This window comes from Rhinolophus sinicus, linkage group LG02 (genome assembly GCF_036562045.2).
Source record: "Rhinolophus sinicus isolate RSC01 linkage group LG02, ASM3656204v1, whole genome shotgun sequence".
In the NCBI taxonomy this organism is placed as follows: Eukaryota; Metazoa; Chordata; class Mammalia; order Chiroptera; family Rhinolophidae; genus Rhinolophus; species Rhinolophus sinicus.
Window position 1 is genome coordinate 83,992,728 of NC_133752.1, and position 27,749 is coordinate 84,020,476.

The window sequence follows — 27,749 nt, forward strand, 5'->3', positions numbered from 1 at the left end:
TCTCTTGCTGAAACCAAGGGTGCCCAATTCAGGTTTGGGGGGTAGGGATAAGGCACATCCCATCAGGGCACAGTTTCCTTTTTGCAGTCTGTCCTTGTTTTGGTTCTAGTAAGAGATCTTTAAAAAGTAGTTCCAGAAGCACATAGCAGCAATAGTCAGTATACTGAGCAAGGGCAGGGAAACATCGTAGAAACTGAGGGAGGCAGAAAAGACCATTGGTGTCAAGGAAAGGCTGGTAGCAAATGCAATGACAGAGATAGTATGGTCTCAGGCTTATTTTGAGTATCTTTCCTTACTAAAAGAAGAATATCTTAAAATTTTAGCCGCCGCCCCCATTAGATTTAATTTTATAAGAAGGTGGTAAACTACAGCTCTTAAAAGTCTTGCCAATTTCCCACGGGGTTCTTTGCAGTCTTTAAAGAATAATTGAGAGTTCAGCTTGTGACATGGAGGCCAGATACAAAGGCATCTTTAAGTACGAGGTGAGGACAGAAAAGAGCTAGTTCCAGAGAGTGGCTCTTGAATCGTATCTTGGCTCTCCCCTGCCCCCTGCCATTATTAAAATTCCATCCCTGCACCATAATAGCGACAATCAAAAATTGGTTACTGAATGAGTGATTTCTGAAGTCTTAATACTTCTTAGTTACGTTTTTGTCATTGAATTTTACAGCTAGAAAAAGGAGCCTTTGAGTTCAGTCAACAAGCTCCTTTGATAGCTGAGGCCGAGAAGCGGGAAGTGACTATGGCGGAAGCCAGGTCTCTTTCCAGATTCCCAGTTCAGAACTCCTTCTGTCATAGGATAACCTATGAGAAACCTTGAACGCCTCTGACTTCTGTATTCTGTGCTGCCGGACTGCAAACGCTGCAAAATGGGATGACTTTGGGCAATGACACTGTGGCCCCCACGGGGCCTGTACACAGCAGCCCCGTGGATGGCTGGGGGCTGAATGAGTAGTCATGCTGTTCTGAAGTCGCCTGACTTTGGGGCAGCCGCTCCTGGGTCCCCAGGGTCCCCTTCAGCCCTGACTGTGTGTTCTGGTGGCCCCGGCAAAGGATAGCTCCGCATAGGCCGGGTAATGGACACAATGTCTTCAGAGTGCCATTGCATCCCCGAGGTAGCATGTGATACTTTTTCCGAGTCTCCCCGGGACTTCGGGGGCCCGTGAACGACTGACCTACGCCCAGCAGCAACTCCCAGTAGGCCAGTGGGCCGAGGACGCGAGGGCGCAGGGACCATCGCCTCGCTCTTTCCCTGGGCTGCGTTCCAGCCACCCCAGCGCTCGGTCCTTTTCCGGCTCGCCCTTCCCTCATTATCCCCACGAGCGTTTTCCCAGTGTTCCCCACTTTTTGTTTACAAAGTGCTGACGCCCAATTGGACCGCAGCTCCCGCACCCGTCCGACCCTCGGCCCCTCCACCGTCCTCCCTCGGCTTCCCCCTCTCGCTCCTGGATCCCCAGATGCCGATTCACTCGCGGCCATCGAGTCATCACGTGAGCCGCGCCCCGCCTCCCCATCAGTGATCCGAGCCACGCCCCCTACCGTCACGTGACCCGCCCCCGCCCCCGCGCCGGCGCGCTCCGACGTGCCCTGGAACTTACCCTCCCGCGGAGACCAGCCTGCGGGAACCCGCCGGCCGCGGCCGCCGCCGTGTGAGCGCCGTTCAGGTTCGTCGCGGCTTCCCGCAGCCCCCGTGCTGGTGAAGAGGGTACTGCCTCCCGCGAGGCCTCCGAGTCTTCGGTAAGGTGGCTGGCGCGGGTCCCCGTGGACGGAGGGCAGGTTAGTGGGGCGCTGCACAAAGGCGTTTCGGGGCCGGGGCTCTGCCCACTGAGGGCGGCGGAGTTTGGGGGAGACGTGTGCGGGAGGCGCGTCGGCCCCGAGGTGCGCGCGAGGTGAGGCTGGGAGCGCCGCCGGAGGGGTCGGGGCGCGGGAGTGCGCGCGGGGGAAAGGGGGGCTGTTGCTAGCGCAGGGGCTGCCGTGGGCGAGAGGGTTTTAAATGGTTTGAAGTTGTGCCTCCTCTGCCCCCCGGGTTTCCTGACTTCCTGTGTGAGGGCAGCGCCCGCCCCGCCCCCAGGAAGGAGGGTGTCGGGGTGTGTGTGTGTGTGTGTGTGTGTGTGTGTATATAAGACTGGCTGGAGCTGCCCTCCTTCCTCGGCTCCTGCCCCTGCGTGTGCCCTCTGCCTAACTGCTTTAGGGTGTTTAAACCTCCGCCCACCCAGGGAGCCCACCTGGGGCCTCGCCTCCGGGACTGTTGACCTTAAACTGGGTACTTTCGTCTCTGCAGTATTTAGAGGTGCCCCGCCCCTGCAAAATGGATATTTGCTGCTCTACAACTCTTCTGAGAGGAATCTCCTCGAAGTCCTTGAATTAAAAAAAATCGTCTTCACAAGCGTGCTGCGTTTTCCAAGACAATCAGTTGTCCTATATGTGTTGTATCTTAAGATACTGCAAATCCTCTGAGAAGAAATGTCCATAGGGTCATTAGAGAACTGGCCTTCAGTTTTAGAGGCGTGTGATGTTTTCCTTCTGGATGCAGCAGCGGTGTTAAATGTATTTGCAAAGGCTAAAAAAGCAACATGTCTAAAGCATACCATTATGAACGTTCTAATACCATTCCAAGTGAAGTGTTTGTTAATGGGTAAAGGCTATTAACACTCGTATTGGTTTATGGGTAATTATGACATATGGAAGTAGATTTTATTGACCACTTGTGCACATATTGCTAAGGGCAGGTAATGTGGAGAAAGGAGCATTGCATGAGGAGTCACTGGGGTTCTGGTTCAGATTCTGCCACCCATTTCTAGAGGTGAGACCTCAGAAGACTGAATGTTGCAGTGAAAGGATGTTAAAAAGGATCTAGCCCCTGGCCACTGCTCTTTCATACTTGAAAGTTGGGAAACGTGGCCTGGAGATATATTTGTCCACATCCAGTGCTCCTTACCTAATCTACAGGAGGGTGTAAAACAGAATGGGTCATCTTTCTGTACCTTTTTTGGTCAAGCTGTTGTCATTTTTCTCTTTGTTTTAAAAATGTTCCTGGAAACGTTCAGAGCAGGAATCAGGGAATCCAGAGCTGTGCCTAAGAGTAGGCAGTGACGACTTGACCCTGAGCCATGCATGCAACCTCCAGAGCCAGCCAGGCGGGGCACATAGTATACGTGTGACCCATGGTTGCATGTAACTCCACTGCTCTGGAGGTGTTTCTCTGTGGAAAAATAAACAAAGTGTAATATAATAGATTGTGTGTGTGTGTGAGTGTGTGTGTGTTTGTGTGTGTGTGAGAGAGAGAGAGAGAGAGAGAGAGAGAATACGTGTATGCATGCATGCATGCCCCAGTCTTTGTTGATAGATTTCTGCTTGTACTTTATCAACCATAGGAGTTGGAGAAGATTGCTGAGTCACTGATTCTTAATGCCATCTGTATATATTAGTTGTCCATCTATAGTCAATATTTTATGTAACATAGATTTTTTTTACTTACTATACCAGTTGTGAGGCACAAGTGAACATATGTACGAGAATGCTGTAGAAAAATAGCGTATGATTTGTAGTTAATCATTTAGCTTTTCTTTCATTAATTAGACAGTATCTGTTTAGTGCTTTATTTTAAAAAGATGGCTGGAAAGTGGGCTTTACAAATTTAAGTACTGTAAGTTATGCAGTTGATATTTCCAAGAATAAAAGGGTAATAAAAATCTTAAGTTGACTAAAATAAAATAATGAATACAGTGATGTGTAAAATTATTAAATGATAGGTAGCACTAATATTTTGCTGAGAAAATTGGTACTAGGAAAAAGCAGCTTAAGGTAAAACTGCCTAAAACAGGCATTATAAGTTTATAATAAATAGTGGGAGAGAAAAGTGAATTAAACTTTTTAAACAGTTTAGTTATACGTTGCAAAAATTGCAGATATGCACTATTTTGTAGAGTGAATCAGATGTGAAAAGGTATGATGGTGTCACATAGCGTCATTGTACTTCAAATCATGCTGTTCAAATCATGCTCTTTTGAGGAATCCATTGGGCCATTATCTGTGGTTTTTCTTTTTGATCGTTAACTAGTCTAATTTTGCCACATCCTCATTTGTGGAAGGCTTTGCTGTGATTCAGCCATTTTTCTGTTTTATCGACTTTATTGGCTTAGTAAGTATCCTGCAGTTTCAGTTTGCCGTTGATTAGTTTTTTATTTGAACTGAACTGCTAAATGCTGACGTCTCTAAGGGCCCCTCCCCTGCATGGGAATCACCTAAACACTAACAAGCCCCCAGGTGATACCGAAGCTTCTCTTCAGCCCAGAACACGGACCACTGCTCTCCAATAGAAATAAATGCCAGTCACCTGTGTAATTTCCGAGTTGTAAGTACCTACGTGATAAAACTAAAAAAGTGAAAAAAAGAAACCCCCAAGTGAGGTAAATAAATTTTATCGTTTTATCATGCAATCAATATGAAATTGTTAATGAGATATTTTACATTCTTTTTGTCAGACTAAGTCTTTGAAATCCCATGTGTACTTTTCAGCACATCTCAATTTGGATTAGCCACACATCAGATACCCAATAGCCCTGTTTGGCTAGTGGCTCCTGTATTGCACAGCACACATCTGGAGTCTAGAACCTAGAGCAGTGCTATTTGAAGTACATTGGTAGATTAGCCCCATCAATGACCTTGGGAATTTGTTAGAAATGTAAGTTTTTGGGCCCTCCCTCATACTTCCTCCAATTAGAATGTCTAGGGTTTCAATAAATTTTGTTTTAAAAGCTACAGGATATGACTCCAAAATGTATATGTGGTATTCAGAATGGGATCCTAGAACAGAAAAAGGGCATTAGGGAAAAACTAAGGAAATCTGAATAAAGTATTGATATTATTATCAGTATTGGTTCATGGAATATGACAAATATTCAGTCCCAATGTAAGATATTAATACTAGGGGAAGTTGTGGGCAGGGTATATGGGATAGTACACTCTGCACTATTTTGCAATAATTCTGTAAATTTAAAACTCACCTAAAATAAAATCTTTTGTTTTTATTTTAAAGCAGTTCTCCAGGTGATTCCATTGTTACCTCAACATTTGAGAAGCAGTGATTTAGATCACTAATATGACCTACACTACTGCAGCTAGCTAAGCTGGGCAGGATGGAGGCTGGTAGTAGGTCTGATTAATAATGGAATTTTTGTAATAAGCCAAAACTTATAAAGCCCTTACCATGTGCCAGGCATTATACCACGTGCTCTACACATTTATTCTTAATTCTCCTATGTCCTATTAATAAGCCCCATTTCACAAATGGAAAACACAGAGGCTCAGAGAGAGGTTCAGGACTTGTCTTAGGTCTTGTAGCTGGCGAGAGGCGGAGACAAGGATGTTGGAGGAAGGACTCCTTTTATAAGCTATCGGTTCACTTGGGAATATTTTTCTACTCACAACTTTTGCGTCTTTGAGTAAGCAGTGATTGCTGTGGATACTCAGTATCATTCCTCGCTGTTTCTAAAGTACTTTTTTTCTGTTCATTCTCACAAGAATCTTTTGTATTGTTTCCTTTGTTTTTCAGATAAGGTGCTCAGAGGGGTCTGAGAGCTGATAAAAGGCAAATCCTAGATTTAAATTTCAGGCCCGACATCTGTGCTCGTTCCTTTTACTACAGGAGAATTTAGAATATATTTTGAAGTTAGAGGAAGATCTTTAAAAATTTGCGTTCACATACAGGTCTTTGCTATATATTCGTGGTTTGTTTAAAAAATCAGTTTTATTGAGGTATACACTAACATACACTGACACTCTGCAGTAAAGAGAAATGAAGTACAGATACGTACATCAACATGGATGAGCCTCAGAAGCATTATTCTAAGTGAAACAAGCCAGACAGAAGGCTGCATACTATATGATTTGTGAGGACTTTTCTGTCATAGCTTTGCTTCCTCTAGTAAGCAGTGTTCAGTGTGATGCTCGCTATCGTGCTTTATTGTTTATTAAGTGCTTTTTCACATTTTCTTTTTCCATTCTCATAAGGATCTTTTGGGATTTGTATTGTTTCCTGTTTTACAGATGGTTGTATCACAATTTGTTTTGGCGTTCACCAGGGTATAGCACTTTGGGATGTTTCCAATTTCTGGTTCTTACGAATAAAGCTGTTACGAATGTTCATGTAAGGCCTTTCCATAGACTTATGTTTTTAATTTCTCTTGGCTAGAAGAGGAATTGCTAGATCAGATGATAAATGTATATATACCTTTATAAGAAGCTCCCAAAGTGGGTGTACCATTCTACATTCCCACCTGCAATGGGTGAGAATTCCAGTTGGCGGTAGCCTTACCAAATACAAATATACATGTTTAAAGCCATTCTGTAGGGGGATAGTGGTATCTGGGAAGTTTTATTTGCATTGTTAGGATTTTGTTTAACAGCTTGATTGAGGTACAATTGCTGTATAATAAACTGCACATACTTAAGTGTGCAATTTGATGAGTTTTCACATGTATAAAGGAAGTATGTACCACTTATCACCATTATCATGATAATGAACTGTATTTATCACCTACCACCCAAAATAAACTTTTTCTTGAGCCCCTTTGTATTTCATTGCCCTTGTTCCCTGGTGACTTTTGATCTTTCTGCCAGTATAGATTATTTTGTATTTTCTAGAATATTATGCAGATGGAATCATTATAGTAAGCACTCTTTCTTGTCTGGATGTTTTGTACTCAGCAAAATTATTTTGAGATTCATCCAGTTTCTTGTGTGTATCAGTAGTTTGCTTCATTTTATGGTGAGTGATATGTCCCTTTGTGTAGATATACCACAATTAGTTTATCCACTCACCTGTTTCCAGTTTGGGGCTATTACAAAAAATACAAAAAAAACTGCTGTGAGTGTTCACATACAGGTCTTTGTGGTGTCATGTGCTTTCATTTCTTTTCAGTAAACACCTAGGAGTAGAATCCCTGGGTCAGCTTGTAGGTATATATTAACATTTTTAAGAACCTGCTAAACTTTTTCTAAAGTGGTCTTGCCATTTTATGCCTCCACTAGCAGTGTGTGAGAGTTCTAGTTGTTCCACATTCTCAAAATCACTGGCATGGTCAGTCTTAAATTTTAAGCCTTCTAATGGATGTGTAGTGTTATTTCGTTATGGTTTTCATTTGCATTTTCCTAATGACTAAAGATGTTGAGCATCTTTTCGTGGGCTTATTTACCATCTGTCCATCTTCTCTGGATAAGTATCTGTTTATATATTTTGCCCATTTTTATTGGGTTATTTGTCTTCTTATTGACTTGTACAGTCCTTTATGTATTCTAGAAATGAGTTCTTTGTTGGAGATATGTTTGTGTCTGTGTTCATGAGGAATATTGATCTGTAGTTTTTCTTATAATGTCTTTGGTTTTGGTATGATAATGCTGATCTCATAGAATGAGTTGGACTGTTTTCCCTCTGTTTCAGTTTTTTTAAAGAGGTTTGTATAGAATTTGTAAATTTACCTTCCTTACATTTTTGGTAAAATCACCAGTGAAGCCATCTGGGTCAGTAGTTTTCTTTGTGGGAAGATTTTAAAAGACAGATTCAATTTATTTTAAAGACAGTTTCTTCTTCAGCTTTGGTAATTTGTCTTTCAAGAAATTTGTCCAGTTCGAGGCTGCGCATGGAGCAGGCTCCCCAAGGGATGGTGGCGGCTGTCCCTGCAGCCCTCACCCTGAGCCACGGGGCTCAGTCTTTCCCGTGTGTCTCTGGCGCCTCTCGAGTTGCCGCCCCTCCACTGTAGCACAGGTGAAAGAGTAAATTCAGTTCATCTTGTCTCCATTGGACAGAAGCACTTGCTACCTGAACTTGCATTCGGCTTAAAGGATTTTTCAACCATGTTCTTCAACTAAACAGAGCTCTCATAAACATCAAAAAACTTCCTTAGTGAAGCAAACCTCACCCTCACCACCCACACTGCCAAGTCTTCAGATGATGCAGTAATGCACCTCTCAGACTTCTTATCACTTGCTAAAACAATAAATAAGTTTGAGATAAATAATAAAAGAAATTGGTCCAGTTCATCTAGGTTGTTGAATTTATTGGCATAAAGTTCATATTATCTTCCTTTTCATGTCTTTAAGGATCTATAGTTATATCCCTTGTCTTATTCCTGATATTGGTCATTTGTGCTTTTTCTCTTTGTTTTTGATCAGTTTGGCTAGAGGATTACCAGTATTAGTGATCTCAAAGAATCAGCTTATGGTTTTTTTTTATTTCCTCTAACATCTTACTGTTTTCTCTTTTATTGATTTCTTCTCTGATCTTTATCATGTCCCTTTTTCTGCTTGCTTTGTGTTTGATTTGCTCTTTTTTATTTAGTTTCTTAGAGTGGAGGCTTATGTCATTTGAGACCTTTTTTCTTTTCTAACATGGGAATTTAGTGCTATACATTTTCTCTAAGCACTACATTAGCTGCATCCCACACATTTGGAAATGTCGTGTTTCATTTTCATTCAGTTCAAATTTCCTGTTTGATTTCTGCTTTGACCTCTGAGTTTAGGAATGTGTAGTTTAGATTTCCAACAACAAATTTGGGGGATTTAAGATATCTTTTTACTGATTTATAATTTAATTGTCAGAGAAAACACTTTGTATAATTTCAGTCCTTTTAAATTTATTGAGATTTGTTTCATGGCCCAGAATATAGTCTATGGCAATGTCTTTATAAGAAGCTACTGAGCTGGCTGTACCATTTCGCATTCTCACTGGCACTGTTTGAGTGTTCCAGCTGTGGGTATCCTTGTCAGCACTTCATATTGTCTTTAAAAAAATATTTTTTTTTTAATAACTTTATTGTCGTTGGGTTGTAGTGATATCTTGTTTTGGTTTTAATTTGCATTATTGGGTTTTTAGTGTTTGGTAAAATAATATAAACTTGAATAAAAGTTAAGACTCATGGAGTGTTTTCTTTTTTTTCCAGTAGAGGACAGAAAGCTCTGAGAGATTGGTAATTCATCATTTGTATGCAACATAAGTGCTACTTTTCAGTTTTCCAAAAGTTTGAATGTTTGCCTTTTAATGTTTACTTTGAAGGAAGATCTGTAAAAGCTAGGTGAGGATTTTAGTGACTTTAGGATTAGATAGGTATAAGATGATTTAAATGGTATTCTTCAGTGACTCTTTATTGTGGTAATATCTACCATATAATATTTTATCATATGTATATACCACGTTCTTCTTAGCCATTTATCCACCTAGGGACATTCAGTTTGCTTCCACCTTTTTGACTATTGTGAATAATGCTGCTATGAGCATGGCTGTACATATATCTGTTCCAGTCTCTGCTTTCAGTTCTTTTGGATGTATATCCAGAGATGGAATTGCTGGATCACATGGCAATTTTATTTTTAATGTTTTGAAAAAATTTCATACTGTTTTCCCCAGCGGCTACACTGTTTTACATTCCCACCAGCAATGCACAAGAATTCCAGTTTTTCCACATTCTCACCAACACTTGTTATTTGTTTTTTGTTGTGGTTTTACAATAGGCATTTTAATGGTATGAAGTGGTTTCTCATTGTGGTTTTCACTTGCGTTTCAATAATTATTAGTGATTGTGAGCATCGTTTCACGTGCTTGTTGACCATTTGTACATCTTTGGAAGAATGTGTATTCAAGTCCTTTGCCTATAATGACACTTCTTATCACAATGTTAATTTAAGTAGACTGGCATAATTTAAGCATTATAAAAATACTTTTTATTAAGTGAGTTATTGATGTGTTACTATTACTTTGCAACAGCCAGACCTTAATAGTCACTACACTTGTAGATGTATTTGCCTTTGTTTTGTGGTTTATGTCTGTTTTTAAAGCATGGGACTTTGTAAACATTTGAAAGTGGTTGAATGTAAGTAGTGATGTCAAAGATTTTTCTTTAAGAGAGTAATATGTGTAGTTTCGGAGGAACATCTGAATGGGTTTTGGGGGGTTATGCTTCAGTAACCCATAGAGTTGTGCCACTGTGAAGCAAATGAAGTTTTTATTCTAAATTATTAGAGGATTAGAAATCCTATTAAACTATAAAGACCAAGGTTATGATTTTCTTATTAATGTGTAACAACTTGTATAAAACATGGACTGAGAGTGGACATGGGTGCTTCCCCAAAGGAAAACCAAGTTGTTGTTACAAGCGCGGTGGGGTCGATGAGATGCCACAGAAGCAAGATCAAAATTATATGAACTGTAAAAAAAAAAGTTAATTTCCTTTTTTTAGAAAGTTCTTATTAAGAAATTAAAATATGGGGTTGAGGTGTTGAGGGTATAGAAGGAAGAATCCATTTAGTGGAGTGCATTTAGAGGGGAGTAAAGAGCTGAAAGGTGCAGGAGCAGAACGATCATCATAGAAAGGTAGTTTTAAAGGTTCATGTGGAGCTATTGTCCATGTAGGTAGCTTTTGATGAAAGGAAAAGGAAGTTAACATTTTTGCTTAAGAAAACATTTTTTTGTTCCTCAGACTTTTTACTGATTTTGAGTTTTTAACCTCACAGACTATCTTCTTGCTATTCTACATCATCACATTAAAACTCTTAGTGGGTGCAACTGGATCTCGAGGGATGAAAACCCAGTTTAATCTTTAGTGTTTTTTGGTCTGAAATGGCTTGATCAGGGCTCTTACTAAAGTACTGAGTTTGCAAAATTTTTTTGAATATAATGGGCTTCTTTTTGTTCTGTTACATATTAACTGGGTCAGGATTTGCATCTCCGTGTAAGAGATCATTTTAGAATGCTTTCGAAGCTATAACAACCACTGATAATGGAGAACCCTGGTACCTCTTAAATAATTGTAATTTGTGTTTTCATAAGAAAAACAGATACTGTGATTCTCCATAAATGCAGTGTTGAAAAGTAAAGAAAAAAATGAGTTTATTTAAATTACTTAAATGTGGGACAGCATAATGTAAGATATGTCAATCTGAATATCAAATATGTGTGCTATCACTTTTGAGTGAAAGTTTACGAAGACAATTGTCCAATAATAAGAAGCATTTAAATCAAGCACTGAAAATCCAGGTGGAGGAGGTAGGACTGTCAGTATGGCACTACAAGATGCTCCAGGCTCGTCTTACGTATTTTTCACTCCTGTCCTACAATCAGCCATTTTTCCAAAGAGTCGGGGTTCTTTTATTTGGAGGATGGTATTAGAAACCAAATCTGGGTGGCAGGTGTGCTTGTTGCTGCTAGGGCATCATTTTTACTGACTACAAGGAAATGTGTGTGTACTAAGCAGCGTGTAGACACGTATCTGTAATTTTTTAAATGTAATCACCTGTATCTGTCGTAAGCTAAAAATGAGTTCATTCAGTTCATACTGATGTCTCCAAGTCTAATCTGTTATCACGTGGATCAGTATAACCTTTCCCCTTGCTTATCTATAAATTTCCACTCCGACATTGAGAAACCTGTCTCCCACCACCACATTCCATTTACTTAATTCTTCATTTCCAGGGTATATGTATAGGAGTATCAAAAATTTAACTCGCAGTCCTATGGGGAACGTTTTTATTTACTAGAACACAGTACTTATGTGCAGTTACTTTGTCTATATTCTTATAGACCCACTTATTTCCAAAATTAGTTAGATCAGCATCTACTCTCCACCCCTCAGTGAGGTCATCCCATATATTCGTAAACCTGTTAGACTGTCCTGTCACATCTGATTTCCATGAGTGGATTCCCCGGAACTCCTAACTGATCTTTAAAAATTTGCAGGCATTCAAGTTCATGTTTTGTTTCGTAAAGATTACTGGGTTGTGATAAGTACATGATGTCGTACATCTACCATTGCAGTATCATACACAATTGTTTTATTGACCTGAAAGAATCCCCTGTGCTTCTTCTATGGAACCCTCCCTTCCTTCCCTAGCAATCACTCTCTGTATGGTTTTGACTTCCAGAATGCCGTGTAATTGATATCGGTCAGTATGTGGCTTTTTCAGACTGACTTCTTTCACTTAGCAAAATATATCTGAGCTTTATTTGTATCTTTTCTTTGCTTGATAGCCCATTTCTTTTTTATCACTGAATATTCCATTGTATTATGCCTAACGGTTTATTCTTTCTTCTATTATAGAGTATTTTGGTTGCTTTCAGTTTTTGGCAGTTACAAATAAAGCTCCTGTAAACATTTGCTGCAGGACTTTTTGTGGAAATAAGTTTTCAACTCATTTGGGTAAATACCTAGGAGTGTGATTGCTAGATGGTGTGGTAAGACCATGTTGCTTTGTAAGAAACTGCTAGGTAAACTGTCTTCCAAAGTGGCTGCTCCATTTTACCTTCCTACTAGCAATGTATTCCTGTTGCTCTACATTCTCACCAGCATTTGGTGTTGTCAGCTTTTGTATTTTAGCCGTTTTAATAGCTGGTCAGTGGTATCTTGTTTTAATTTGCAATTCCCTAATGACATGATGCTGAAAATTTTTTCATGTGCTTATTTGCCGTATTTTCTTTCATGATGTGTCTTCTCAGATCTTTTTTCCATGTAAAAAAATTTCATTTTGTTGAGTTTTAAGAGTTCTTTGTATATTTTGGATACAAGTCCTTCATCAGATGTGTTTTGCAAATATTTTCTCCTTGTTTGTGGTTTGTGTTTTCATACTTTTAGCAGTGGCTTTCACAGAGCAGAAGTTTTACATTTTAATAAACTTCTACTTTATTTCCTTTCATGAATCATGCATTTGGTAGGTGAATCTAAAAATTCATGGCCAATTCCAAGGTCACATTTTTCCCTTTACAAATTGGAATATTTTCTCCATTCTTGTAACAATCCAAGAAAAAGTCATGTTCACCCATTTCTGACTAAAAAAGACTGACACAAATCTTCCTAAAATACCTCATGCAGATGTCATTTTTATTGAAATAGGCTTGCTTCCCCGAACACTTCTTTGGTTGGTTCCTCATTTTTGTTTCAGATTTAAATCTTGGTTTTTAGTTTCCTTTAGCAGTTTACACTTGGCTGTGTTCTCTGTTGCTTTCCAGTTACCCGATTATTTTCTGTATCCTTTCTACTGTTCCTATTTTTGCTATTTCTTCACGGCCAGAATAATTTATAATTTAATCATTACACTTTCCTCTGCTTCTTTAGGCCTGAGGAAATGTCTTATGTATTTTTTTATTCTTAGAAAACAGGGATCGTGCCTTAAGAAAAAACTTTTAAGTGCCCTATGATTTTTTGTTAAGTGTGCAATTTACAGAATAACTTGGTGGAATAATTTCTTATGCTGGAATTGTTCTTAACATTTTTGTTGTGCTCATTAAGTTTAATTGATTTCTTTAGTAGAGTCCTGTTCAAGAATTGTTAACTTTAAACAAGTACTTTTAAAACTACTAGGAGGACTTCGTTGTTAAGAATTGGTGCTTAAATTGTGGGATTTTAAAATTGGTTACCATTTACGTGCGGGAGGCTATATTAACATTTGTTTGTGGTATTAGAATGTTAAATAGGTAGCACATAATGTGTATTAGACTTAAATTGTAAATTCATTAATTATGGATACATTTACTATATTTCTCAAGATTTTGTTTACTAGTATACTTTTTTGACATACCTAGTAAGGATATCATTCTGAGAGATGCAGATGAGTAAAGCAGATGTCCTGGGGGAGGAAGATAACATTTGCTGAGCTGTGTAGTTTGTGGTAGGACAGAAAATGAGACAAATTGGCAGACAGAAAGGAGGAGGGTATTAGATTTTAAAACAGCATGATAGAAAGTTCTGAATCTGACTTGGGGGAAGAGAAGTAAAAGATGTAAGCAGTTGTGTGTCTATGAGTGTCCATGTGTTCCGTTTGTTCTTGTTGAAACATGAAGAAGACTGGCAAGCATCATGAAAAGCCTACATAGATATTTTTGAAACTGTAAAGAAAAGTAGTTAGTTGGTACTTGGCAAAAACTTTCTATATACTCGTGGTTGGGCACTTAGTAAGTAGTTCTAAGGGTGTGTATGTGATGAATGCAGGAGTGTGGTGATGAGTATAGAACATATTTCAGTTAGGGGAGTGTTGGATTCAGTGAGTGTTGTAGTTGAATGAGTAAGATTCTAACCAAAATACTCGAGAGGATAGATTACCAGGATGAACAGTGCGCAAGCTAATCTGCAGAGAAGAATCCATGAGTTTGGGGAATAGAGGAAGAAACAAGCCAAAATTAAAATTATAAACATTTGTTTTAATACAGCTTATGTTTTTGAATAAAAATAAGCAACATAAGTTATTCAGCCAGTTGCAGAAAATTTTCACTTAGATCTAAGTTTTTAGAGCTACCCCATAATTATTTTAATTTTCTTTGACTCCATTGTGTATAATAAGGCTTTTATTTTCCTTTTTATATTATCTAACTTTTCGTAGACCTTGGATTGTAATACGTAATTCCTGCTATGTGACTTTCTAGAAGTGTATAATTTCATTAGTCTCTGTTGGGGCCTCCCATCCTCCACCCGGATATTACCTAGAAATCTGTCGCAGCTCCTGTTCTCATCCCACTGTGCCGCTCTTGCTTATGTCACCTACCTTGGTATCTACCTACCTTTTCTGTAGAGATGTCTTTTGACTACTTCTCTTTCTTGTCTGCCCGATTCTCATTGCTTGTAACTAAAACTTGAGGTTGGATGTCTCGTGTTGAACGTGGTGAAACTGACTACTTTATCTTCCTCTGTGCTTATCTTGGTAGTCTAGTCATGGGGAAAGTGTAGCCATAAAACCTCGCCGTGACAGGCTGATGGGGACTGGCCTTTAACCCGTTGCTGCTCCCCACCCCGCAGCCCCCCTCTGACTGGCATGACATCATAGAGTTTACTTGTGATTCTTCACTTCCCTTTTCTCCATTCCTATGGGTAAATACCTGACCAATTTTAATATGTTTAACTACTGTAACCTGCTGCAGATTCCCTTACTTGTTTCTCTGTCTTCAGATATTTCTTATTTTATTACTTCTGGGGGGAGAAAAAACTCTGGGGGAGAAAAAACAAGCTATGCGGGGATAAATATTTGTGTGGAATTTTGAAACATTGTAGCAAAAAACTTCCATAAAGAAAAAGGATTAAAGCACATAGTGACTAAGATCCTGATACAGCATGAAAAGTAGAGGCTGAACATTTGTAAGGTCAGAATTTCTCACTTCCTGTGAGGGGAAAAGACCATCCAGATTTGCCAGGGCTGGGTGGGGGTAGAGGTAGGAAGTGGATTTTTGATATGGTCAGGTGTAGGTATCTATTGGAACATCATGTGGATTTGTTGGTTGTGTCTGTAGTCTCTTTTAATCTGGACTTTTTCATTTTTCTTTTTTTTTAAAATATTGGAATTCTTTTTTTTTTTTTTTTAAAGATTTTATTGGGGAAGGGGAACAGTGTGTACTTCCAGGCCTTTTTTCCAAGTCAAGTTGTTGTCCTTTCAGTCTTAGTTGTGGAGGGCGCAGCTCAGCTCCAGGTCCAGTTGCCGTTGTTAGTTGCAGGGGTCGCAGCCCACCATCCCTTGCGGGAGTTGAGGAATTGAACTGTCAACCTTGTGTTTGAGAGCTCACTGGCCCATGTGGGAATCGAACCGGCAGCCTTCGGAGTTAGGAGCATGGAGCTCTAACTGCCTGAGCCACCAGGCCAGCCCATCCCTTTTTCATTTTTCATGAAATCATTTTTCTTTTCGAAGAGTTCAGGTCTGTTGTCTAATAGAGTGTCTGACATTCTGGATTTGTTTGTTTCCTCATAATTAGCTTAAGTTTAAACATTTTTTGGGACAACAGTACAACATAGGTGCCATTGTGACGTCTTACGGCATCACGTTGGGGGGCATAGATCAGCAGGGTGTCTGTCCCACATTGGTGTTCCTACGTGTGACCAGTGGGTTAAGCTCATGACTGACAGATCTCTATCGTAAAGGTTTAGTTCCCTATTTATAATTAGTAAGTACCCTGCGTGGAAACACGGCAGGGCTCCCAACAACTTTTAACACTGTTTTCATTCTCTTTACCCACTCAGCATCATACACCTGAGAGACAGTTTTGTCATTTTAACAATTTTACAAAAGTTGTTTCTCATATTAGAAGTTTAAAAAGCTATTTCTGTCAGAATAAAAATAAGGGACAGCAATGAAGTTGAAACAATGTGGAAGTGAAGTAGGAGAGGGCGGTGGTAGAATATACCTATGCTTGGTCCGTATGTGGGACGCGGTGCTGAACAGAACGGTCATGAACGGTGCTGTGTTCGTTATAGCTCCAGAGTTAGGCTTCTAAAATGTGATCGGCATTGTATTCTTAGCTTTATTTAAGCAATCCTGGCTAAAGTTAATTCAGAACTTTATTTTTTTTTATAGGTTTAAATGTAATACTGGATATTTATTTCCCCTTTGAAGGTAAGTTATGTTTTTATTTTGGAAACATTACTATATTAAATTGGTTATTCAAGAAATTTGTCTAGAAAGTAAGTTTTAGTTACTGAAATTATATCACTAATTTATTTATTAGCCAGACTCTGGGTTTATCTATTACGGCAAAGAGTATTGTCCTTAGGAGAGTGATTGTTAAGTCATATTTAGTGTGCAGTCATATCACGCCCAGTGCTTGGATGCTGAGGAAAACTGGCAGGTTGTCATGGGACCATGGGTAAACGTTTTCAGTGTCCAGTGTTCAGAGTTACTCAGGTTTGCCTTGGGACCCTTGAGTGCTGGGTTGAGTGTATTAGTTTCCCAGGCCTGCTGTAACAAGGTGTCACAAGCTGGTGCCTTAAAACAACAAAACTTATTGTCTCACAGGTTCTGAAGCTAGATGTCCAAAGCAAAGGTGTCAGCAGGGCTGTGCTCCCTCTGAGGGCTCAAGGACACAGTCCTGCCTTGCCTCTTTCTAGCTTCTGGTGGTGCCAACATCCTTGGCATTTCTTGGCTTGTAGCTGCTTCTCTCCAGTATCTGCCTCTGTCTTCATTTGGGCTTCTTCCCTCTGTGCCTCCTTTTCTTCTTTTCAAATATCTCGCTCCTTACACAGACACCAGTCATTGGATTTTGGAGCTCCCCCTAATCAGGTATAACTTCATGTTAAGTGGATTACATCTGCAAAGACCCTATTTCCAAATAAGGTCACATTCACAGGTCCTGGGTTAGGACTTACACGTACCTTTTTGGGAAACACAGTTCATCCCACAATGGTTAGGGCTTGACTTGAGTACAGGGTCATTGAAAGTCAGCTCCAACTACAGCGGGGATCTTAGATAAGGCACACAGTGAACGTAGACCAGTGCGGGCCCTTGGGAGGTGCTTGATACACATTAGTTATTATTAGTGAGCCCTTCAAAGAAAGTGAAGGAGGTTTGAGGTCATGAAAAGAAGGAACGTTCTTCTCACCTCTTATTTTTGATAGTCTTTTGTCTGGCTGGTTAGTGTATTTACTGTTGCAGTCACTGTTTTGATATTGGTCATATGAATGACAAATGTAGATTACAGTGTCATGAGAGTGTTTTTAATGTAGGACAGTACAAAACATTAGACACATGTTTACTTTCTGAGTTTGAGATTTAGATGGCTTATATTATGTGATGCTTGTGAAAATATAAAAAATTCAGACTATGTTAATTAACCTTTTTCTTCATTCTATTCCTCCATTTAAATAAAAATAGCTATCCAACAAGCCATAAAGCCATAATGTGGCTTACCATCCTTCTTGAGAGGTGAATATTATTGAATAAAAATGGCTGACAGAAGTGGCAAGATTGTTCCAGGACAAGTGTATATTGAAGTGGAATATGATTACGAATATGAAGCAAAGGACAGAAAGATTGTGATCAAACAAGGAGAACGATACATCTTGGTGAAAAAGACCAATGATGACTGGTGGCAAGTCAAACCAGATGAGAACTCCAAAGCGTTTTATGTGCCAGCCCAGTATGTTAAGGAAGTCACCCGCAAAGCTCTCATGCCGCCTGTGAAGCAGGCGGCTGGACCGCCAAATAATTCTGTGAAAATGATGCAGAGTCTGCATCTCCAGAGATCAGCAGAAAATGTGAACAAATTGCCTGAGCTTTCAAGTTTCGGAAAGCCATCGTCGTCTGTTCAAGGAACAGGTCTTACTCGTGATGCCAATCAGAATTTTGGACCCAATTATAATCCAAGTCAGACCCTCAACCTAAGCCTGGACCTGACCCATAATAATGGCAAGTTTAACAGTGACTCACATTCTCCTAAAGTTTCCGGCCAAAATAGGACGCGCTTATTTGGTCACTTTCCCGGTCCTGAGTTCTTGGACATAGAGAAAACTAGCTTCTCCCAGGAACAGTCCTGTGATTCAGCAGGAGAAGGCTCAGAAAGGATACATCAGGATTCTGAGTCTGGTGATGAACTTAGCAGCAGCTCCACCGAACAGATAAGGGTAAGATTAAAAGTATAACAATGAAACATTTGAACCTTAATAAAGATACTGTAGATTTTATTTGTACTAAAAAAGGTCTTTGTAAGAGTTAAGAATTGTTTATTTTACTTTATGTTTTCAGAATACATGGGTTCTATCTTGATTTAAAGACGTAGAGAATATGTGAAATAACGTGTGGGGTTCATAAAGGTTCACTTTATGGTTTCCATAGTTCTTTTTTACCTTTATAGGACTAAGCACTACTTTCGGTGTGGAAAAAAAATTTTTTTTCTCTTTATTGATTATTCATAGGGTAGAAAGGACTTACTTAATTTACCCAGTGATATTTCTTTTACTAGAAAAAGTTTGTTTTCTAGCAGTACCCATTTTGACTTGTTTCCAATAAGTCTTGAGGTAATAATGGATATATGAGGAAAGATGTCACTGGAATATTAACTGCTAACTCTTATTTTTTGAAACTTATTTGTGAACCATGAATATTGAGAAAAATACAGAGCTCACAACCCTTTTTCTCCATTTATGCTTTCTGTATCTCAAGTGTCTAAGTATCCACACTTAATTTCATTTCCTGCAAAAAATTTTATGTGTGTATGGTTTGGTTTTTTACTTTTCCTTACCTAATTTTATTTCGAGATTAGTTTATTAGGTAAAGTGAAGTAATTTTAAAAGCATGTGCATGAAATTGGAACTTACATGTATTTGGAAAAGTCCAACTTTAAGTGAATTTGATAAATTTTTGACCTAAAGCTCTGTTGTAATATTTATTTATCAAGTTAAATCAGTAAATAACTGTGAGGCTGCTCTAAGGTATGGTCTGATTGTAATGGAACTAGTGTGTTCCTTTTATAGGTTTTGAACTTTTCTTGTGACATTTTGAATGGAAATTGGAAAAAGGGAAAGTTCTCTAGAAAAACTTAAGATGTTTGAGATCAAGATAGTAACATGAAGTAGCATAGTCAGTTTGTCATCATTCGTCTTAGTAGGCTTTCTTTTCTTTAGTTTTTATGTGCTACTTTGACATGGAATATATAGTGTTTCTTGGAATTTTTTTAGAAATGGCTTCTTACTGAGCTAGTGGGATTTGGGAAAGACATGTGCTTTCTCGTCCATCTAGCCATCACTACTGTTTCACACATCAAATTTATGGTTTTTATTTAGGTTCACTAGCCAGCCTGTGTTCGCTTCATTACTGTCAATCCATGGCGTGCAAGGTCATGGCCCCTAACCTCTGCTGGGCCCTTAACTCCCACTGTTTGGAAATCCCGTTAGATTGCTCTGACCTGTCCTCTTCTTCACTCTTCATGGCAACTGTTCAAAGCTTTTCCATTTTCTTCAGTTGTCTGATTCACCTGCTTTTTCCTGCTCTCTGATCAACAAAAATAAAAGCCATGGGATGGAACCGGTTTCAGCTCTGAGGAGGCTGTACTACACGCACGGCCGGTGTTAGTGTTGGCTTTCGATTTGAATCTGGAATTCATAAAGGTTCACTTGATGGTTTCCATCATTTCGTCACACACCAGCTGTGTGATAATTGGGACAAATTACTTCTCTGTGTCTCAGTTTTCTCATCTTAAAATGGGGATCATAGGGTTGTTGAGGATTAAGTGGGTTACTATCCCTAATATGCTTAGAACTGTGCCTGGCACGTAAGTCTTTTCGGTATCTATTGCTGCTTAATGAATTACCCCAACGTCTAGTGGCTCAAAACAGTGAGCATTGATTCTCTCACTGTTTCTGTGAGTCAGTAATTCAGAAGCAGCTTAGTCGGGTAGTTTTAAAGACTGTGGGTCTCTCATGAGGTTACAGCCATCAGGCTTACTGGCGCTGGAGGGGCGGCTTCCAGGACGGCTCTCTCACGTGGTGCTAGTTGGGCATCTTCACAGATGCTTGCACGGTGTGCCGAGCTTTCCCCCAGAGTGAGCAATCCAAGAGAGAACAAGGTAGAAGCTTCATTGCCTTTTTTTTGCCCAAATCTTGGAAGATGCATGCTGTCATGTCTTAACTGATTATGCAGTGCGGCCCTATTCTGTGTGTGTGTGGGGGAGACCATACTGGGTGTAAACATCAGGATAGAAGGTCATTGGGGGCCGTCTTGGGGTTTGGCTATCACAGTAAGTGTTCAGTAAATCATAGCTGTCATTATTACTTCCGTGTGTCTCATATGTCATTATTACTGTTGCTGTTATTGTTCCCACCATCAAATCTGTAAGCACACCTGAGCCAGCACTCATCTTCCCCCAGCGCAGTGCGAGCGTTGTCTCCCATCCAGGGGCCGTCTCTTTATATTTACTTCCTCCTTTCTTCCCCAGCCTTTTGCTGAAGATTATATAGCATTGTGCTCAGATGGCTTTAGGCTTATTATTTACCAAGTTTTTTCCATCAGCATTCAGATTTGCTCATTTCCCCCATTTTAGTAAAGCTTTTCAACAATACCTTCCCTTCTGAGTATCACATATCACCCTTTCACTTGACTGGCAGCTTCTAGAAAGGGTTGCATATATTTACCTCTCTGCATTTCCTCATTTCCCACTCATTCCTTAACCTGTTCTAGTGTCTTCTGGCTCCACCTAAACGGCTTCTGCTAAAAGGTGCTCACAGTTTCATTGTTGATAAATTCAGACAAATTAAAAACAATTTTATACACAATCAATACCATTATTACAGAACAATATTAATCAAAAGGCAATTTAAAATAATTCTTTGATTGAGGCATAGCATATAACCAATTGTGTAAATTGCACTAATCTTAAATGTCCAGCTTGTACTTGTGCATACACCTCTGTCAACTACTGTGAGCTCCTTCCTACTCAGTATCCATACCCCACCCTCCTGTGTCTCTGCTAGGAGATTTTCATTTTTCTGACATATTACCATTGATCAGTCTTCTTTAATTAAACTTTTCATTTTGAAATAATTGTAGATTTATAAGCAGTTGTAAGAAATACAGTGGTACCTCGGTTTTTGAATGTCTCCGTTGACAAACATTTCGGTTTATGAACACCGTAAATTTTATGGATCTATGGTATCATTAGATAGCAAAATTCATGCTAATTTTGCAGTTTTAGGGGTTGATTTTAAAAGTCTGGAACGGATTAATCAATTTTGCATTACTTTCTGTGGGGAAACCGCGCCTTGGTTTTTGAACGTTTCAGAACTCGAACGGACTTCCGGAATGGATTACATTAGAAAACCGAGGTACCACTGTAATATGAAGAGTTTCCCTGTATCCTGTATCTAGTTACCTCTAGTGGGAACATCTTGCAAAGCTGTCATAGCACAGTCAGAATCTTGACATTGGTACAGTCAAGGTACTGAGCATTTGCATCACCACAGGGATCCTCTACGGTTCCCTTTTGTACACACTCACTTCCCTCCGACCCCAACCCTCTTTAATCCCTGGTCACCAGTAATACATTTAAAAAAATTTAAAAATTTTATCCATTTAAAAAATTCTATCATTTCAAGAATGTCATCTAAATGCAATCATGTGCTGTGTAACCTCTTGGGAGTGGCTTTTTCACTCAGCAGAATTCTCTGGAGATTGATCCAAGTTGTGAGTGTCGCGTTCTTTCTGTTGCTGACTATTCTGTGGTGTCGATGTACCATCCTTTGTTTTACCATTCACCCATTTATTGAAGAACATCTGGTTTTCGGTGTTTGGGTGTTGCAAACAAAGCTGTTATATATAAGCATTTCTGCACAGATTTTTGTGTGAACGTAACTTTTTATTTCTCTGGCATAAATGCCCATGAGTATAATTGCTGATGGTATGGTAGTTGCATGTTTAATTTTTCAAGAAGCAGCCAAACTGTTTTCTAGAGTGGCTGTACCAGTTTACATTCTTGCCAACTGTTTGTGATCCGGTTTCTCTGCATACTTACCAGCATTTGGTGTTGTCACTATTTTTTATTTGAGCCATTCTGATGGGTGTGATTTTAATTTGCATTTCCCCAGTGACTAATGATGTTGAATTGAACATACTTTCATGTGCTTGCCATCAATAGATCCTTTTCATTGAAATATCTCTTCATGTCTTTTGCCCATTTTCTAATTGTTGGTTTTTGTATAGTTGAGTTTGGAGTGTTCTTTATATAGTCTAGATACCAGTCATTTGTCAGATACATGGTTTACGGATACTTTCTCCTAATGTGTAGGTTGTCTTTTTGTCCTCTTAGCAGGTTCTTTTGTAGAGCAAAAGCTTTTAATTTTGGTGAAGTCCAATTTATTAATTTTTCCTTTTATGGATCATGCTTTTGTGTCAAGTCTGAGAACTCATTGTATAAGCTGTATTCGTCAGGGTTCTCCAGGGAAGCAGAAACAGTAGTGTGTGTGTGTGTGTGTGTGTGTGTGTGTGAGAGAGAGAGAGAGAGAGAGAGAGAGAGAGATATTGAGATTGATTTTGAAGGATTGGTTTACGGGATTCTAAAGGCTGGGAAGTCCAGAATCTGCAGGGTAGGATAATATGCTGGAGACACTCAGGGAAGAGCCAGTGTTGAAGTTCAAATATGAAGGTTGTTTGCTGGAAGAATTTATTCTTGCACGGGGGCGGTCACTGTTCTATTCAGGCCTTTAATTGATTGGATGAGGCTCATCCGCATTATAGCGGGGGGAGGGACAATCTGATTTACTCAGTCCACTGATTTAAGTGTAAATTGTATCCAGAAACACCCTCACAGAACTAACCAGATTAATGTTCCATCAAATATCTGGGCCAGCTGAGTTAACATACAAAATTAACTATCACAGTAGGCCTAGATCCTAAATATTTCCCTCATGTTCTTTTTTCCTAAAAGTTTATAGTTTTACATTTGAATCTGTGATCCATTTTGAGTTTGATTTTTGTATAAGGTGTGAGGTTAAATCAAGGGTTTTTTTTTTTTTTTTTTTTGGCCTATGGATATCTAATTATTACAGTACCATTTCTTGAAAAGGCTGTCTTTTCTACAATAAATTGCTTTTACACCTTTGTCAAAAATCAGTTGGCCATATTTGTGGGTCTATTTCTGGGCCATCTGTTCTGTTTCATTCTCTAATGTCCCTTCTCTAATACCATACAGCCTTGGTTAATGTAGCTATATAACAAGTCTTGAAATTGGGTAGCTTGAGTCCTCCCACTTTATTCTTTTTCAGGTTTGTTGTAGCTATTATAGTAGGCTGAATAATGTCCACCAAAGGTATGAGGTCCTAATCCCTGGAATGTGTAACTGTTACCATTTTGGGGAAGAAAGTCTTCACAGATACGATTAAGTGAAGGGTTTTGAGATGACATGATGCTGGACCCTGCATGCAATCACAGATGTCCTTAGAGAGGCAGAGGGGGCCCCACACACACAGAAGGAGGCTGTGTGAAGATGGAACAGAGATAGATTGGAGGATGCTGGAGCGATGCAGCCGCAAGCCGAGGAATGCTGGCAGCCACCAGCAGCTGGACCAGGCAAAGCATGAATCTTCTCCTCAAGCCGGTGGAGGGAGCGCAGCCCACACATTGATTTCAGCCCAGTAGTAATTGATCTTGGACTTCTGGCCTCCAGAACTGTGAGGGAGGAAATTTTTGTTGTTTTAAGCCACTGTTTGTAGTAAGTTGTTACAGCAGCCACAGGAAACTAAGACAGCTATTTTAGTTCCTTTGCTTTTCCTCAAAAATTTTAGAATAATCTGATCTACAGCCACAAAACACCTTGCTGGGATTTCGATAGGAATTGCATTAACCTGTATGTCATTTAGGAGAAATAGGACATCTTTACTGTGTGGAGTCTTCCAATCCACGTATATTGTATGTCTCTCAAGTTTTTTAGATTCTCTATCCTTTGTGATTTCTTTCTTCAGCATTTTGTGGTTTCAGCATAAGTCATGTATGGTTTTGTTAGATTTACACCTAAGTATTTTAGTTTTTTGGAGCTATTGTAAATGGTGTTGTGTTTTTAATTTTGGCATTCGGGTATTCATTGCTGGTAGAGAAATACAATTGATTTATTCTTATTTTTAATGAACTTTCTTTTTTAGAACACTTTTAGACTTACAGAAATATCGTGAAGAAAGTACAGAGAATTCTATGTATCCCACACCCAGTTTTCCATATTATTAATATCTTATATTAGTATGATTCATTTGTCAAAATTAATGAATCAATATTGATAACATTATTATTAACTAAGTACATACTTTATTCAGATTTCCTTAGTTTTTACCTAACGACCTTTTTCAAGGATCTCTTTCAGGATATCACATTACATTTAGTGGTTATATCTCCTTAGGCTCCTCTTGGCTTTGATAGTTTCTCAGACTTTCCTTGTTTATTAATGACCTTGACAGTTTGGAGCTGTATGGGTCAGGTGCATACTTAAGAAGTGGGGAGTTACACCTCACCTGACTGAGGGTGTAGTTTCTACATAAATTCTTTGGAATTATTTTGTATGGGAGGTTTGTATCTTTTACACCATTTATTCAGTCATTTATTTATAACTGTATGAACTGATAGGATTTTTTTTTTTTTTTTTAATGTACCTTGTATTATAATTCAGTACTACTATGTTTTACTGCTCGGTTATTTCAGGTTTGGCCATTGGGGATTCTTTCAGGTGTTGAAAGAATCTTACTTTCTGGCTCTACAAGATAGATGCTCCATGCTAATCTTCTGTATTTTCTGCCCCAGTCCTAGAATCAACCATTTCTCCAAGGAGTCTTGCTTCTCTTAATAGGATAATATTATTGGAAACCAGTATCTGGGTGCTAGGTGTGCTCATTACTACTCAATGTCATTGTCATTGCTTCTAGTCCTTAGGTGACACAGCAGGGAAATCCACATTGGTATGCTAACCTATGTACATACATGTATCTATAAATATTTCCATGTATAACCATCTGCATCTGTGTTAAGCTAAACATGAGTTCATTTTGATGTTTTCAGCTAATCTGTTACTGCATGGATCATTGCTTGTCTATAAACTTTCACTCCAACATTGAGAAATGTAGCTCGTACCATCCACCATCATTTGCATAATTGTTCAGTTCCAGTATATATGCATAGGAGTCTTAGAAATGTTAACTTGCACCCTCGTGGAATGCAGCTTGATCAGCTAGAATATAGTGTTTCATGTTCAGTTTTTCGTTTTCAGTTTTACAGACTCCACTCGTTTTCAGTTTCTTTGATCATTACTTTTTTCTCCCCACCTGGTTTAGTGAAGTTGTTTTATACGTTTGTAATAAAGTTTTTATTTTTTTATTTTTGGGTCGTACTCTGCATTCTATTCTGAGATTCCCAACCTACCTCGAATTCCTACATTAAAAAAAATACTGTGTACATCATGGTTTGCTCTTTGTGCTGTAGTGTTCAGTGGGTGTTGACAAATGAATAGTATTGTTTATGCACAATTATAGTATCATACAGAATAGTTTCACTGCCCTAAACCCTGTGCTTCAGCTGTTCACCCTCCCTCCCCTACTCTCCTCTCCTTCTCGTGGCAACCACTCATCCTTTTACTCTCTCTGTAAGTTTTGTCTTTTCCAGAATGTCTAAAAGACATTGGAATCATACCGTAGGTAGCCTTTTCAAATTGTCTTCTTTCACTTAGCAGTATGTACTTAAGATTCACCCATACCTTTTCATGGCGTTATAGCTCGTTTCTTTCATAGCTGACTAACCGATTACAGGGATGTACCACAGTTTGTTTATCTGTATCTATTGAAGGACATCTTGGTTGTGTCTGGTTTTATGGCAGTGATGAATAAAACTGCTATAAATATTTGCATGCAGGTTTTGTGTAGACATAAATTTCGGATCTGTTGGGTAAGACCTTGGGTAAATACTAAAGATTGCTGAATGGCATGGTAAGACTGTTTACCTTTGTGAGAAACTGCTAAACTTGTCTTTCCAAGTGGCCGTACCATTTTGCATTCCCAATAGCAGTAAATGAGAATTTCTGTATGTTTTAGATACAGATCCTTTATTAGATGTACATTTTATGAATATTTTTCTCCCAGTCTGTAGCTCGCCTTTTCATTCTCTTAACAATAACTTTCACAGAGCTGAATTTTTAATTTTAAGAAAGTACAAATCTTATTTTTGTTATGGATCATGATTTTACTATTGTATCTAAACACTCATTGCCAAATCAAAGATCACCTAGATTTTCTTTGAGTTCTAGAGTTTTTATAGTTTTGCATTTTACATTTAGGTCTATGATCCATTTTGAGTTAATTTTTGTGAAAGGTCTTTTTCTAGGTTTATTTATTTTTGCATATATATGTTCAATTGTTCCTCACCATTTGTTGAAAGACTTCCTCTCTTGAATTGCCTTTGTTCCTTTGTAAACAGTGTTGACTATTTGTGTGGGTATATTTCTGGGCTCCATTCTGTTCCACTGATCTGTGTGGCAGTCTTTTGCAAATACCGTATTGTGTGGATTAATGTAATTTTTATAGTTAGTGTTGAATCTAGGTAGTGTGTGCGTCTTCCAACTTTGTTGTTCTTCAGTATTGTGTTGACTATTCTAGGTCTTTTGCCTTTCCACATAAAGTTTAGATTCAGTGTTGATATCTATAAAATAGTTCTTGGGATTTTGATTGGAATTGTATTGAAACTATAGATCCAACTGGGAAGAACTGACATCTTAACACTATTGAGTCTCCTAAAACACAGCCAAGGAAATGTGTTCATTTATTTAGACTTGTTTTTGATTTCTTCTGTCAGAGCTTTGTCATTTTCTGTATCCTTTAGCTATCACCCAACTATTCCTATATCCTCTTTGCTCCAAGCAACCCTGAATCTAATTTCTGTTTCAATAAAATTTCCTAGTCTGGACATTTCAGTTTAGTGGAATCATATAATATGTGGTCTTTTGTGACTGACTTCTATCACTTTTCAGGATTCATCCATATTGTAGCCTGTATCACTTCATTCCTTCATATAGCAGAATAATAATCTATTGTTTATCCATCCACCCATCATTTGTTCGACATTTTGGTTGTTTCTACCTTTTTGCTGGTATGAATGAATAACACTGTTATTAACACTTGTGTACAAGTTTTTATGTGGCTATGTGCTTTTTTTCCTCTTGGGTGGTTACCTAGGAGTGGAATTGCTGGGTCCTAGGGTAACTCTGTGTTTAACTGTGAAACTGCCAAACTGTTTTCCAAACTGGTTACACCATTTTCCCACTAGCAATGTACAAGGGTTCTAATTTCTCCACATCCTTGCCAGTATTTGTTAGTATCCGACTTTTAGATTATAGCTGCGCTAGTGGGTGTGGAGTGGTATCACATTATGGCTTTGATCTGCATTTCCCTCGTGACTAATGATGTTGAGTGTCTTTCCATGTGTTCTTTGACTATCTTCATGGAGAAATGTCTATTCGTATCTTTTGCCCATTTTAAGTTGGGCTATTATTGAGA

The 27,749-nt window shown here is 38.9% G+C and overlaps 1 protein-coding gene across 5 annotated transcripts in view; it reads left to right on the forward strand.

Annotated features, from left to right (window-relative positions):
* Positions 1 to 1,545: 1,545 nt before the first annotated feature.
* Positions 1,546 to 27,749, forward strand: part of ARHGAP12 (Rho GTPase activating protein 12) — a 114,307-nt gene continuing 88,103 nt past the window's right edge. Inside the window, exons 1-3 of one of the 5 annotated variants that reach the window (XM_019731496.2) lie at positions 1,546 to 1,737; positions 16,318 to 16,356; positions 17,611 to 18,359. In XM_019731496.2, coding sequence (XP_019587055.2) covers positions 17,682 to 18,359 — 678 coding nt within the window. In that variant the 5' untranslated portion in view covers positions 1,546 to 1,737; positions 16,318 to 16,356; positions 17,611 to 17,681. Of the gene's footprint in view, positions 1,777 to 16,317; positions 16,357 to 17,610; positions 18,360 to 27,749 lie in introns of all 5 variants that reach the window. The other 4 variants (XM_019731493.2, XM_019731495.2, XM_074324710.1 and 1 more) reach the window with 4 other exon arrangements.